At 43.8% G+C, this 15,969-nt stretch overlaps 1 protein-coding gene across 1 annotated transcript in view; it reads left to right on the forward strand.

Moving 5' to 3' along the window:
* Positions 1 to 15,969, forward strand: part of Pitpnb (phosphatidylinositol transfer protein beta) — a 60,153-nt gene that overhangs the window by 34,874 nt on the left and 9,310 nt on the right. Inside the window, exon 8 of the mRNA XM_048784882.1 lies at positions 3,919 to 3,996. Within this exon, the coding sequence (XP_048640839.1) occupies positions 3,919 to 3,996 (78 nt within the window). The remainder of the gene's footprint in view (positions 1 to 3,918; positions 3,997 to 15,969) is intronic.

The following is a 15,969-nucleotide window of genomic DNA, read 5'->3' on the forward strand; positions in this document are numbered from 1 at the left end:
AGCCTGGAATGGGACTGGCGTTGTGGGGAGGAGGACCCAGCAGAGGCCCGTCTCACCCATTCAGTGTACCAAACCTTCCCTGGGCTCATAGCCCTACCCAGGTCCGTCTCTGGGGAGACTTGCCCCTTGATTAATTTACTTGTACATGACAATGGTTTATGCTGACCGCAATTTAGGCCAAGTTGTCTTTTCTTAAATTAGTTGTTTTTTGGTTTGTGGATTACTGCCCTTGTCATATGATGCCATTGCTGTTATTCCTTTAGCTCTAGCAGTAATTATGTATGCTGTATTTTGTGGATATATTTTATCTTTCTCTTGAAGTGGGCAGGTTTAAAATTCATAGTGATTCTGTACTCCGAATATCAGTTCTACAGTCCCACCTCCTCCCCCCTCATATTTTAATAAATCCAAAATCAAGAAGTTGTCTTCCAATTATGGCATGTTTTATTGGCTGAGTGTTTTTCTTCCTAGTGGTACATAAAATAATGGCGCATCCTGTAACTGATGGCCTCTTGGATGCAGGAAATGTATGGTATTGACTGTTCCACTCCTTCAGGCTCCCTAGTTGCTCAGGTTTTGTAAAATAAAACCACCAGTGTCGTGAGTGTGGTGTGCCATGACACTCTCCAGTCAATAGGCAAAAAACGGGAAGAGGATTTTTCCCTCAGGTGAGATAAACTGGCAAACATTGGCCAGGCTTTGGAACATTATACTGATGATTAAAATTTAACCCTCAGGGTGGGCTGGGGCTCAGTGGCAGAGCACTTGCCTGGCCTATGTGAGGCCTGGGTTCGACCCTTATCACCACTTAAAAATAAATAAATAAAGGTATTGTGTCTGTCTACAGCTAAACACACACACACACTCACACACACACACATATATATAACACTTTTTTTTTTTAAAGAGAGAGAGAGAGAGAATTTTTCAATATTTATTTTTTAGTTTTCGGCGGACACAACATCTTTGTTTGTTTGTATGTGGTGCTGAGGATCGAACCCAGGCCGCACGCATGCCAGGCGAGCGCGCTACCGCTTGAGCCACATCTCCAGCCCCATATAACACTTTTTTTAAAAAAATTAATCATCAAAATATTTTAGTTACAATACAACCAACAGTAAGATTTTTCTATTTTTAAATGTTTTAAAATTCATTTTAAAAATGGGTTTCTTGCCTGTTTCATTTGGTTCCAATTCTGCCTATAATTCACTGTGCTCTCTGTGACAGTTCCATGTGCTTCCTGGGGTTTGGCTGTCTTGTTTGTTTGTTTTTGCGTCTCTCTGTTTCTTCCAACTGGCCTGACTCTCTAGGAGTCGGGGATGTGTTGGTTGGGCCTCCTCCTCTGAGCCCTTGGACTCTCCCTGACAGCATCCTGTGTGTGCCCCTCTGCGTGGAGCTCTTCAGTAGATAGGCTTTGATTGAGGGAAATGATGCTGAAAGTGATTATTTAATATGATGTTAATTTTTAATTTGGGGGGAAAAAGCAAGCCTGATTGAGGGTTTTAATTAAATTTAAACTTAATTTAATTATTCTGACCTAAAAGAAAAGTTGTTTTTTTTATATATTTACTTTATTTCACTACGTGATTGTTGCAGATTTTATGCCAGAATTTTTTCTGCAAAGATGTGGGATGTGACCATTAATGTGAATTTTTAAAGAAAACATTGTGCCGGTATCACCTAAAAGTCCTTTCTGCCTTAGTAGCAAGATCAGATGCATTCGTGCACTGGCAGCGGTGCTGTGCTGTATACAGGCAGACTTGTCCCTGTCAGCAGGGGACTTATTTCTCATGGCCAGTCAGGCGCAAGACCACCTGTACAACTGAATCTTCATCACAAGTGAAGTTTTGAGGGTGCAGTTCTCAGTTGGAATTTAAGGACCCCTACTTGCTGGCAGTAATATCGCTTTGCGCTGAGCCCAGGCTTACGAAGTAATTTCAGTTGCCCAACTCCTCATAGGCAGCTCCTCTCAGTGTGTTGTTGCTATGTCATGCTGGCTGACCTCATGCCCGTAGCTGTGCCACATGGCATGTTTTTACAGCCTTAAAAGTCGGTGTCACCAGCTAAGTTTGCTTGTTCAACATTTTTAGCCCATTGTGGGGCCTTTTTTGTAGCCTCTGGACAACCTTGAGCCAGGCTTCAAGTTCAAGGTCACATATTTACCCAATTATCTTTCTTTCAAGTTTTATTTTCTCCCTGACCCTCACATTTCTTTTTCTTTGTATAATTTATTTATAACTTTCTCCCTACAAATTAACATGCCATATCGCTTACTGAGTAGCGATTGAGTTTTGAATGGCAGCTTCTCAACATGTTTTCTTTGATTTGTAAAGGTTGGTATTAGATCTTTGTTCATGTCCAGGGCCTGCTTTGTGCTGGAGCTGCCCTCATCTCCCAGACAGTGGTTTTAGGTAGGGTATCCTGCCTGACTTGTCTGGACATGTTCCCCACAGTTGGTGGTCCCTTTACAAATGCTGCAAAAAAAAAAACAGGAAAGGAGGCTCCCCACCCGTACACTTCCTCTCTCTGCAGTATGTTAAACTTACCTCTGTGTTAAACTTGCTGGGGATTGAACCCCCGGGTGCTTTACCACTGAGTCATTTCTCCAGCTGTTTTTTAAATTTTGAGACAGGGCCTTGCTAAGTTACTGAGTGTTGAGAGCCACAGCCAAAGTTGGAATGGCCCCTGGCATTTTGCCAATAGTATTGGTTGAGAGGCAGGATGATGCTGGATTGATTCAATTGTATATTAGACCTTTACTGTCCCCAGGATTGCCTGGGGAGTTCGAATTGGTTGGGGAAGTTCCGGGAGAGGGAGTTCCAGTTGGAGTGTGGTGTTCCTGGAGGAGCCCTGTGGGTGGCGTTCGGGAGAGTTCCTGGGGAGCTTATGTGGAGTGTGCTGGTGGAGTTCAGAAATAAAGTTTGTTCCTGCTTGAGTGGCTTGTGATTTGTGCCCAGCCAGACTGCGGCAACTGAGGCTGGTCTTAAACTTGAGATCCTCCTGCCTTAGCCTCCTGAGTTGCTGGCATGATAGGCATGCATCACCCTACGCATGGCTACAGCTTGTTTATTTTTGGCACTTCACAAATAATTTTTTATTTCTATCCTTAGAGTATGTATATGTGCGTAATGACAAGAACTTTTATAAAGCAGATAGGTGAGAAAAGATTTACTCCTTTTATTTTCTCCATTCTGTCAGGAATAGGGGATTAAGGCAAATGAAATTTACATGCACTAGAACCTTGAATAAAGTCTAGAGTTTAGCGCCCTTCCTCTGTGGCGTGATATAGCTATGGCAGTCCCATGACACCTGACCTTTACTGTCTTTGACAGTGAGAGGCTGACAGGAATGTAGTCCTTCTTCCTTGAGGAAACCAGATCTGTGCCTCCTACAGCTCTCTGAAAACAACCTCTTTGGAGAGGTTGACCAAGAACTTGAGCTATCCAGAGCAGACCTCACCATAGGAGAGATAGGGGGACGTGGTTGGTACTTCTGATCTGTGTCACAGGGGACGTTCTCTCTGGACATTAGGAGTCCAGGACAGCCATCTGCAGGTGTTGTTGAGATGAGGTGGTGTGTTTTATTTCTTGAATGTGATTACCTGTGTATCAAAATGCTGAGACTGTTGAAAAGTGTTGGCAGATTAGTTCTCAGATAGCTGTCTGGTAACCAGTCATGGTGGATTGCTGATCAGGACTTTTATTACTTGTTATTTTGTAGCCATGTTGCCTAAGATAAAAGTTTAAAGCAAAGAGAATAAACTGCAAACTTAATTGCATGCAGGAGTATTTTACTACTTGCGTGCAAAAGCATAGGAAGTTGAATGAGTTTTGGTAGCTGCAAAGAGGGCTGTTCTTGTAAGGTTAAAGGGTTTTTTCTGGTTTTCTTTTCAGCCTCTGATTCTGTTTTTCTTTACAGGACTATAAAACTGATGAAGACCCAGCATTATTCCAGTCAGTCAAGACCAAGAGAGGCCCTCTGGGACCCAACTGGAAGGTACTGGAGGCTGACCTTTCTGACAGGCAGAGTCTTGGCAACAGAGCACTTGACAGGTCCTGAGTCTTGGAAAGCTGGGGATGTTTAAGTGAAAAATAGAAATGGCACAAAAATTGTTTTATTTGTGATAAGGACTTAGGACCAGTTGCAATTGGCCAGCAAGTCTGTGCTGCATTAACAAACAGAGCAGAGCCGGACTGTCACTTTCAGTATAATGCTATTCTGATAACTCTTAAAAGAGACAAGTGATTTAGTCTTTGGGGGCTGTAACGTTCTCTTTTGAGACTTGAAACAGTACAAAAATCCATGTTAAATGAAGGCTTATGGTTTAAGTTTAGTTTTAGTAAAAATTGAACAGGTTTGCTTCATCCAAGCTCATGTTCCTGCCCTTTGAATAGTTACATTTTTGGAAAGCAGGACTCGAGAGAGCACTTTTTGTGGCAAGTAGTTGTTTTTGGATAAAGGGGGCACCCTTACTGTCCTCATGGAAGTGAGACACAGTGGCCAGGTGGTGATTTGAATTGCCGTGGAAGCATAATGCACTCGAAAGCTCTGCACTCAACGAAATGACAGACCAAGCGTTGACGGCAAGTTATGACAGCTAATTTGACAGGAGAAGAAGAGCTGAAGGACCTGAACCTGCCCTGAGCAGATTTTCCACCCACAGGGTTGACTTGGTCACCAGGCTGTACACAGTGCCCCTGGTCCAGGGCATCGGTAAAGGGCATCTAGGTGCTGGTTGTTGCTAATAGGGAGAGGATTATTCTGACACCCCCACCGATAACTCAGATAACTCATGGAGCGGTTCTCCATCAGTGTCAAGAGTGTTTTGTGGACCGTCTGGTGCATCAGCCAAAAGGAGGAATGAGTCTGACTTGGTTTACAAGAAATGACTCGTGGTTGATTTCATATTCGCGTTTGTCCTCTGGGCAGAGTTCAGTTCAGAATTCTCCCAGCTTAATGACCATGGCTGGAAATGCGAACCCCAGAGTGTGCTCTATGCCACTTACAAATGAAAGAGCCGACTCAGCGTGCATGATCTAAGTTCACTCTGGTGGATCTGCAGATTGTTCCCACCCTTTCCAGGCTTCTGCTCCAGGCCCCGGGCTCCCTCTGAACGGAGGAGCAGGCCCCCCAGTGGCTTCCCGAGGCCGCCTTCGCTGTGCTGGGGCGTCCTGCTCCAGCGGGTACTGACTTCAGCTGGTGCTGCTTCTGCAGAACATAGAGGAGCGTGAGTTGAGGCTTGGCGGGGAACTAAGTTCTGAATCTTCTTTAGAGTGTCAATGTTTCAGGTGTAGATTTTAAAAGGCGATGTTGCATGCCGAGGTGGGTTTAGCTCTTGGTTTCAGATTTTTCCTGTGGGAACTCCTAATTATATAACAGGTCACAGACGTATTGGATGCTGGGACTTTTACCTGACTGTTGACTTTTAAGAACTTAGAATATACGCATTGATTAACATTGCTTTGTCTTTCAATATTAATGATTATTTAAATTTTTGGAATAGGTTCGGTCTTTAGAAATAATATGATTTTAACCCTGGTGAATGATGACAGTTGAAGCATGCTATACTTCCTAAATAAGAGGAGGGATCAGGAAGACATACATGTAGCTATGGGAGGAAGGCAGAGGAAATCCTGTTCTGGACCCGAGGCACGGGGTTGTGAGTGCCGGGCGCTGGGTCTGCAGCCCTTCAGAAGGCCTGTGGGCCACCCCATCTGCGCGCTCAGCAGAAGTTTGCACCTTACCAGTCCACATTCCAAGGAGGATTCAAGGCCAGGAGTGAATCTTCAACCTCTGGTGGTGTTTTTGTTTTGCGGGGGCAGGTGATGGAACCTTGTGCCTCACACATGCTTGGCAGGCACCCCGCTACCGAACTACGTCCCAGCCCCTGTGATCTCAAAAAACTTTTCCTGTGTATTCCATGCTGGTGTTCCCTCTCAGTTTTGCAGTCTTTACTGCCTGTCTGCACTAGACTGGATAAAGGGAGAGGCATCCTTGGTGGGCACTCAGCAAGGTCACATTTAATCTTCACGACTTTCCTCTGGGGCAAGTACAGCTGCTTCATTTTACACATGAGGATGTGGCCAGAGAAACAGGAGTTGTAGAAGCAGCAGCATAATGTCACCTGATTCTGTGCTAGTCTTACGTGTGTAAGGTGTAGAGTTGCAGCAGAATCTCACTCTTAATCCAGTGGCCCCCCAGATCACCAATCCCGTGCACCATCACCACCCCCAGCATGCTTTTGCGCCATGACAGTTGTGTGGCTCTGTGAATGCCTGGTATTTGTCAGAATTTCATGATTCTTACACCAGTGGTGCATTTCCCATGATCAGGGGATCTATAAGTGACAGGAGCACTAATGGAGATGAATTAAAAACACTAAATCTGTACAAGTTATGGCTTAAATAACTTAACCCTGAGAGAAAACCTTTGCAAGCTACTCTTCTGACAGCAGATTAATATCTAGAGAATATAAAGAACTCAAAAAAAAAAAAAAAAACCCAACACAAAAATAAGACAAATAAGTGGGCAAATGAGTTAAACAGACACTTCTCTAAATGCAAATGGCCAGCACATTCAACATCTTTAGCAATTAGGGAAATGCAAATCAAAACCACCCTGAGATTTCTTCTCACTCCAGTCTGAGTGGCAGCCATCAAGAATACAAATAATAACAAATGCTGGAGACGAGGTGGAGAAAAGGGGCACTGTTTCACTGTTGGTGGGACTGTCAATTAGTACAGCCGCTGTGGAAGTCAGCGTGGAGGCTCCTCAAAAGACCAGGGATGGAAACGCCATATGACCCAGCTATGCCACTCCTTGGTGTTTAGCCCAAAGGGTTAAAGTCACCGTGCTGTAGCGACACATGTGTACCCGCGGTTACAACAAATCACAGTAGCCAACCTGTGGAACCAGCCTAGGTGCCCCTCAGCAGATGAATGGATGAAGAAAATGCATATATCCACAATGATGTTTTATTCAGCCATAATGAAAAATGAGATCGTGTCATTTGCAGGAAAATGGATGGAACTTGAGAACATGATGTTAGGGGAAATAAACCAAATTCAGAGTCAAGGGTCACATGTTTTCTCATATGTGGAAGCTGGAGTGGAAAAAGGAAAAGAAAGCGGTGTGGGGTGAAAACTGAAGGGAGGTCAGGAGAGGAGAGGAGAGGGGCTGGGACGGGAGGGGGGATGGTAAGGGGGTGCAGGAGAGTCTGAGTCCTGTTATGTTGTGTGCACGTGTGACTGTGTGACAGGTCACACCATCATCTGCAACCATGTTGTACCAATTTTTTAGTGGGGGAAAAATAACATTTCATCTGAGCCTCGATTTCCACATCTCAAAAATGAGGCTCTTAGTCCCTCAGAAGGTTACTGTAAGGAGTGATAGAGCAGTGAGCAAGTTCCCCGCGCAGAGGATGCACACAGTGAACCTTGCCTCTTGTCATTGTCTTGCTTTTGTCTTTGAAAATAGACTGTTCCATCTTCATCATCTCTTGGAGTGGGTGACGTCTGTAAATCTGACGTGGGTCTTGCTGGTCCCTGTCTGCTGCCTCAAGTTCCCTTGGTGGAGTATCTGGGGTTGCCAAACATGTTCCGGGTCGCCTGTCAGTCACCCTGTGCCTCTAGGCTCAGTGAGGGCTGGGTGTGGCTCAGGCACAGGGCAGAGGGTCTCCCAGTGGAGAGCTTCCCTGACCAGGAGAAGATTTTTGTATTTTCCACCTTTGTTAAGTGCACATTAAAAAAAAAAAACTATGATATGATACAGTAGCTTTTGTTTTTTAAAACTACAGACCCAGAGATGCAGACCTTAGTTGCACATTCATTTTTACCTCTGAAGAACAAAGTTTTGAAATTCTGAGCACATGAATTTTATTTTGTTACTTAGGGTTCAACACTTGATGAGTGACCGTGCATAGTAATGGGAGAGCAACGTGTAACCTGATGGAAGTTTTTGCTTCAAGGCAGAATTGTGTGTTTCTGATGGATGTGAATGTCTTGCTTCTCCACAGCACCGTGTGTGTGTGTGTGCGCGCACACACATACACATGTACATGCTTCTGCTGCACCTTTCCAGGGCTTTGCATATTGTGACAGTGACATGACTACCTATTTGGATGATTTATCAAAAATGTTTCATATGTGGATTCCTTTAGCTTTTCAGCTCACTGCCTCTGATCTGGGTGAGGAGTTGTCATCTGAACAAATTGAAATACTACCTTTGAAGATTATGGTGTCATCCTTATCCTATGGCATGGCCTCATTTCTTTCTTCATTTAAGCCAGCCATGAAGACTTAAGCTCCTGTGTCTACATATGTACAAAAGTTAATCATCAGGCTTCTAAAGGTCTTTGTAGGAGGCTTTGCTGAAGTGTCTGCCCCTTCGAGTGCTCAGCGTGTCTTGGGAGTCTCACTGAACATTGAAGGATGAGAGCAAGGGTCAACTAAGAAGTTGATCCAGAAATTATGGTGGCTGGGACATTCTCTTCCTGTGTGTGCTCTTTTTAATCATAAAGGCGTGTGCTGTCTGTCTTCGTTGTTCGCCTTAGTCTGAGACAATGCACCAACCACTGGAGCGTGGCCTTTCGGCCTCCCGTTCTGTTTACCTGCTTAGTCACATTTCAGATTGTTTTAGAAAAGCAGTAGTGGCCATTCTGGACCCACCATAGCAGAGAAGGGCCGCCATTTTGTGGCAGAGATACAGAGGTGCTAGTTTGTTCTCTTGGTGTCAAGGTTCCTCTCTCTCCCTGTCCTCCATCTGTGAGGAGGTGGTGGTAGCCTTGGTCACCAGTAGCCTAAGGTGAAGAGAATGCAGCCTAGGGAGAGAAGAAGAGAAAGCGGCCCTGAGCAAGGCGTTAACGCCCAGCTGTGGAAGTCGTCTTCCTGCTGTGACTGGCAGGAAAGAGACCAGAAACTGGTGGCTCCTGGGCAGTGTCCTCTTCTTGGTGGCCACCCTAGTAGGAAAGACTGATGGTGCGCTCATGTCTCAGAACAGGATGCCTGTGAGGGTTGGGAAAGACGTGAAGGTGCTTGAAAATCTCTTCCCACCTGTGATCTTAGGTTTGAAACCCTTGGTGGGGGACCCAGAGAGGCTCCATGGTTAGTTTCTGGTTAGGCCATGTTTTAGACAAAGTGTAATCATTTGGACCTACAGTCACGGCTGGGTTTCTTTGTTTCATGTGCTGTTTGACATTTATTTTTGAGTTCCAGGGTTGGCGACTTGTTTATTTTGGTTAAATTTTTTAAATACGTTTAGTACTTTTTAAGTATTATGTTAACTTCCGCGCAGGGTGCCAAAACAAGCCATGCCAGGTCTCCAAGAATCCAAGGGCCTGAGAGACATGATTAGTTGTAGCTTATCTTGGCCACTTAATGTCCCTGTTTCTTGGCGGAGCTGAATGCAGAAACCAGGCTTGGATTCCGGCTGAGGGACTTGCCCCCTGGGGCCTCTTGCAGAGCCTCTTCCTGACACTGTCAGGAACACAAGTCTTCTTCATGAGTTGCATTTGAATGTGAACTTGTGGTTTCACTTGTACATGTGTCTCTTCCACAGTGAATGAACACAAACATGCAGCACATGTCATAGTCCTGGTAACTAAAATAGATTGAACCACACAAAAATTAAGGTTGGAAGCCCGGTGTGGCAGTGCATGACTGAAATCCTTGCCACTCAGGAGGTTGACAAAAGAGGATCACAAGTTTGAGACCAGCCTCTACAAGGCCTTAAGTGACCTAGCAAGACCCTGTCTAAAAATAAAAAATAAGAATGGCTGGGGATGTTGCTCAGTGGTAGAGAGTCCTTGGGTTCAATCCCCAGTATGGGAGGGGGTGTGGTGGGGGTAAGTCTAGAAAAGTGTGATTGATTATCCTTTCCCAGGCTGGAAGCTTTTCTATCTGAATTTCATTTTGCCTGTTTTTGTAAAATGATTGTGACACCTACTATTAGTTTAACTTTTTGAACCTTTGTCATATTTTACTTCTGCATTTATTTATTCATTCATTCATTCATTTTAGTTGTCGGTGGACCTTTATTTTGTGTATTTATTTATTTATACGCGGCGCTGAGGATCAAACCCAGTGCTTCATCCATGCTAGGCAAGTGCTCTGCCACTGAGCCCCAGCCCTATTTCTGCTTTTTAACATGCCCCATTTACCCAAGCAGATGGGACTCTCTGGCCTCTGACCCCCGAAGGGTCTCATGCATGACCTCGTGGCACTTGATGTGTCCCGCATCAAGTGGTGATTGGTTCGTGCTGTCTAACTTTTCTCACCTCCTCTTTCTCAAATGTTAGACCATAGCCTTTGCATCTTCCCTATCTTGATATGTGGCAGTGGCCAGTACAGAGCTGTGCTCGTAGAAGGTGCTTAGTAAGTGTTTGCTAGATTCACGTTAACTGTCTTAGACACCAAATAAAAGTCAATTAAAGGTCGGATTCGCCGTGTACTTAGAAAAGTGTAAATATTTAACATGGATCTGTCCAGAAGGCCACCAAAAAATAAACAGCTATCTGAATAAAATTGAGAGAATGGCTGAGTTGGAAAATTGGGGTTTCACTTGAAATTTCAGTGCACATACCTAACATGTATTCTGTGACCTCTTGTTGATGTTTACTGACGCACGCACTGGCACCTGCCCTGGCAGTGTATCTCTTGGGACTTTCTTAATGAACTCTGGAAGGGAAACTTGACATTACAGAGTGGCTGCCAGAATCGAACATTCGGATTACCTGGAATCGAAGAATCACAATATGAAGGGAGTGTGGACCTCTTAGAAGCTCTTGTGTCTTTGTGACGTACTAGTTGGTTTTGTGGACCACATACTGGTCCGTGTTTACCCCAACACATTTTTTTAAAAAATATTTATTTAGTTGTAGTTGGGCACAATAACTTCATTTTATTTATTTATTTTTATGTGGTGCTGAGGACTGAACCCAGGGCCTCACACGCGCTAGGCAAGTGCTCTACCTCTGAGCCACAACCCCAGCCCTACCCCAACACATTTTTAAAGCAGAATAAGTATACGTAAAGTTGACAGGTCTCACGAGACTGCAAAAGGACTGCGTTTTTAAAAAACTAGTTTCCAGAATGCCTTTTTTTTTTTTAAATCTTTTTACGTTTGTATATTTTTGTCACCGATTCAAGAAACTAGTTCTCATGGACAGCGTGGGCCGATTGCTCCCCATCCCATTTGCATGCCGCGTGTGTGTTTGGTTACACTGTGTGGTTCCAGCCATGTTCCTCCCCTATAGGCCTCATCCACATACCTTAGGGTAACCTAATAGTCCTCGTTAAATTAAAAACATGATTTGAGTTTCTGAGCTTTATTTATAGTTAGTAAATGAAATGTAAGGAATTCAGTGAATATACAAACTATTTAAATACAATTTTGGAAACGTTTCAGAACCAACCAGTTCTTGCTATATTACTGATGAAATTTAAATTATGTGGAAAAGAGTTATAACTTGGGATACTTCTGCTAGCCCATGACTCCAATCTCATATACTTCTGATTGCTCCTTTTTGTAACTAGTGAGTCTTTACCTTCTTTAAAAATTGGCCTTTGAAATTTTCATGCTTTCATCTCTATAAAATTCATTTATCAGCAAAATAATTTTGTCTGTTCCTAGATTAGGAGAATTAATTTTAACTGTCTTGCCTTAGATAAGGGAATGTGAGGTTGGGCTGAATTGGAATTCATATCTGAATTCAGATTTTGACTCTTTCAGATCTGGAGGGGAGTCTCACTATGTTGTCTACGGCTGGCCTAAGACCTCTAGGCTCAAGTGAGCAATCCTCCTGCTTCAGCCTTCTCAGTAGCTGAGACCACAGGGACACCCCAGGCCCTGCTGGTTTGGGGGTTATTTTTTAAGCAATGAAGAAGAATGAATCAGAAAAGGTGGTATTGTTTAAGACCAAAAAGAAGGCTTCTTCTAACCCCTGACTGAGCTCCTAGGGGCTGGGTACACATGCCAGAACTTTTTTGGTTCCTGTGGGATTCCAAATATTTGCCCCAGTGAGATTTTTCACACTGAAGGTTACATGTTTCTTCAAAAGAATGTTTCTGATGACCCTGAAGGGTTGGTTCTATTTTTCTTTGCTTATACACCTTGTGGCTATTTTTAGGAAAAATTAAATATGAACTGAACTAAGATTTGTCTGTTAAATAATCTTAATTCAACTTTTTTAGTTTGATTTCATGTAGCTTTGATTTATTAAACATAAAAAAAGCAGAAAAACTTTTAAATTGTTTATCATTAAAGAAGAATTAAGATTTGAAGTAGTACCCAGATAACTTAGGGCAAAGTAAATCTTTGTCCTAAAATATGTGGCTGTGTGCCAACACATTCTTTAGAGCCAATTTTTTTAAACATAGTTTCCTCTCCATGATAAAATATGGGGCGTTTTGAAAGTAAGAAATCATACTCAAAAGAAAATAAAAATCATTTGTTATTTTCATCATTTAATTACTACTATTGGTATATTTCATGATTCCTGTAGTTTATTTTGTTACAAATGTTTTTACCATATACAGATACCTTATTTATATTAATGCCCCCCACCCCAAACACACATTGTGAGCTGTTCTTTGAAAGATGGCCTTTAATGGCTCTCTGCATAATGGCCCATTGTTTGGAAGGCTGTTGAAGTATTTCACCACTCTCTCTTAGTGGGTGTTGAGGTTAATAATTAATAAGTATAGGGGTTTTGCTGTTACATATAAATCTAGGGTGTTGCTGTTTCCTTACCTGATGAATAGGGTACATTTTTGAAAGTGAAAATACCAGATTAAAGGGTCTGTGGTAGGATATAAACAGCTTTAAGACTTTATTACATAGTATTAGATTTCTTCCCAGAAAGACGCACCAAAAGGGTTCTTCCAGGCTTTGTTTACCGAGCAAGTATGGGCAGTTTCACGGTTTTCTGTTTTGTCATCTAGTATGGAGGATTTTTAAATCCCTGTCCTTAATTTAATCAGGAGTTCAAAGGCCATAGCTCAGAAAAAGAGATGACTCCTATAAGTCACGTGCAGGATTGGGTGAGACCTTAAATACTGTGTTTATGCGAAAACAATTGAAGAAATGTGCAGCTTGTGTGTGCTCAGCTTTCTCTTGGGGCTGTTTGGGATTGTGGTTCTGGAAGTTACTTTTTGTGCCTCCTATGTGAGCTATCAATACTGTGGGAAAGAGACCAGAAATTAAAGGTAGCAGGCTTTTTATCTGTTTGAACTTTGGTTGGTTTACACATTATTCCCTGAATAATTTGTATTGTTTTTTAATAATTACTTTTAAAGTGGATGGAAAACAAAAAGTAGATTGAGAATGAATATACATCTTAGAGAACTGTTGCTTTTTTTGTTTCATTGCTTAGTTTTTAAAATAGCTTTAGAGAACAATATTACCTAATAAATTGCCAGTATTAACTTAATTGATTTGAGCCTCTTCCCCAGATCTAATAGAAAGTATGAGATGAACAAACCTGGTTAGTTGCTGGCTTCACATATGTGCTCTCCGTGCTTGGAACCCAAGTTGGGCAGAGGCGTGTTTGTACAGCATTTTGCTAACACTTAATTAGAACCATTCTTCCTCCTGTGTTTTTATAAAATTGGGGTAGAATTCTGAAGAGTTGGTATTCCACCAGGAACATCCGAGGTTTTTGTGGAGAACGGTGTCTAGTGCTTGGGGTTTCAGAAGCTGTCACCAGCCCCAGGTTCAAGGAAGGACCTTTGAATGTTCTATCTGGAAGGTGTCTTGGGGTTAATCAGTAAGAGGGATCGATGTCAGCTAGAGAGGAGATCCGGCCTGGGAAGGTAGGTGGGTGTTTTAGTAAGCCAAAACATACTATAGAATAAAAATAAGATTCCAGCAAGTTTCAAGATAAGTCTTTGAATGTAAAGGACACGTGTGTTTATAATCCGTAGTCCTGGGTCGACCCTGACCCTTGAGGAGCCAAGTTCACTCAACCCTGCTTTCAGTTTCGCCTCAGCAGAAAATGAAGAAAACTGCTAAGTCCAGCTGCCCTGCCTGCTCCTGCCAGAGGAGCGAGGCTCGCAGAGGTCAAAGATCCTGCCGGTCACACAGGAAGTGAGTGCAGGAAGTGAGTGTGTGATGGGAGCTCCTAGGGTGGCACTGCAGGCTGGACTTCACTGTTCAAGTTCCATATTCCTTCCACACGTATACAAGTCCTGTCGCCTGGGTCGGAAAGCTCCTCGGGATGAGCTCAGTGCTTATTGAAAGATCATCTCCGGAAGACAGTCCTTATTTCAGCAAAGCTGAGCCTCCGAAGCTAGCGACGGCTCACGGAAGGCCTGTTGACCACTCCACACACCAGACTCAACTTGGTGCCAGGGACTTGCAGGACAAGAAGAGAGCGAGCTGGGCTGGGCGCGGCAACACACTCCTGTAATTCCAGTGACTGAGGCAGGAGAATCACAAGTTCGAGGCCAGCCTCAGCAACTTAGCAAGACCGCATTTCAAAACTAAAAAAATAAACAAAGGGACAAGGGATGAAGCTCAGTGGCTAAAGTGCTCCTAGGTGGGATCCCCGGCACCAAGAAAAATGAGGGAGAGATGCCAGTGTGCCATTTTTGGCCCAGGGCCACAACATCCACAACAGGAGGTGTGTCCCCTCTGAAAGAGATGACCGACACCAAGGACAGTGGGGGAGGGGGTCATTGCTGTGTGTACACGTAATTGTGGTCTTTTTTTTTTTAATATTTATTTTTAGGTGTAGATGGACACAACACAATGCCTTTATTTTTATGTGGTGCTAGTAGGATCGAACCCGGGCCCCTGTGCTAGGGGAGTGCTCTACCGCTGAGCCACAATTCCAGCCCCCAATCGTGGTCTTTTCTTTAAGCCATGTTCAGGTGCCCTGACAGAACCTCTCATGGGTGGAAGTGTAAATGGTGCCCACTGAACCCTGGTTGAAGCACCTACTCATCCCCGTGTCTGTGTTCACACATCCACTGGCTGAATCTCACAGGCACTCTAGTGAGGTGGGAGAGTTCATGGGAAAATGGAACTAGGCCAGCCAGCTCGCTCTGTTCATGTGGAACTCACCTACAAAGGGACAGCGTGATGTCATTTTTTTTTTTTTTAATGCTTGCTGATGTTACCTCCTTGATTCAACCCCTTACCGGGCTCAGAAGATGAGTCAGGCACAGTAATGTGCACCTGAATCCCAGCTACTCGGGAAGCTGAGGCAGGAGGATCCTGAGTTCAAGGACAGCCTTGAACCTGTCTCTCGGTAAAACAAAACATCAGGTGAAATGTTACATTAGAACAGAAGCCTGAGGAAAGCTAGTCATGCAGGACTCCACAGAACTTTTACTCCCACTGATAACAAGATAGAATTTTTTCATAGGCATATCCCTAGATTCACTTAAAACTGGGACATCAGCTGGGCACAGTGGTGCACACTTGCAATCTCAGTAGCTCCGGCGGATGAGGCAGGAGGATCACGAGTTCAAAGCCAGCCTCGGCAACTTAGCAAGGCCCTCAGCAGCTCAGTGAGACCCTGTCTCTAAATAAAATACAAAATAGGGATGGGGTTGGGGCTCAGTGGTTGAGTGTCCCTGAGTTCAATCCCTGGTACAAAAAATAAATAAAATAAATATGGGGACATCCTACTTTTGGGGAAATGTGATGTGGTTCTATAGTCGAATAAATGAAAGATAGCCTTGAGGACTTTGAGTAAAGATCTGGAAATTCCTCCTTTTCTGAAATCAATTGAGTGACAGGACCTTCGCTCACATTCGGAGTTCTGAGAGCAGGATGCCCAAGTGGTTTGGGACAAGAGGAAGCAGCGGTGGCAGCTGGTGTGACTGGCATTTTGTTGTGCTCCCACCTTGGGAGCACCCACCTTGGGCTTGGTGATTTAGTTTCTGCAGGAGGTCCCTGCAGTGCACGTGACTCGACCTGTTTACTTGGATGAAGAAGAATTTGGTTAAACTTGTGTGAAGATTGAAA

The sequence above is a fragment of the Marmota marmota genome, unplaced genomic scaffold (genome assembly GCF_001458135.2).
Source record: "Marmota marmota marmota unplaced genomic scaffold, marMar, whole genome shotgun sequence".
NCBI classification, from domain to species: Eukaryota; Metazoa; Chordata; class Mammalia; order Rodentia; family Sciuridae; genus Marmota; species Marmota marmota.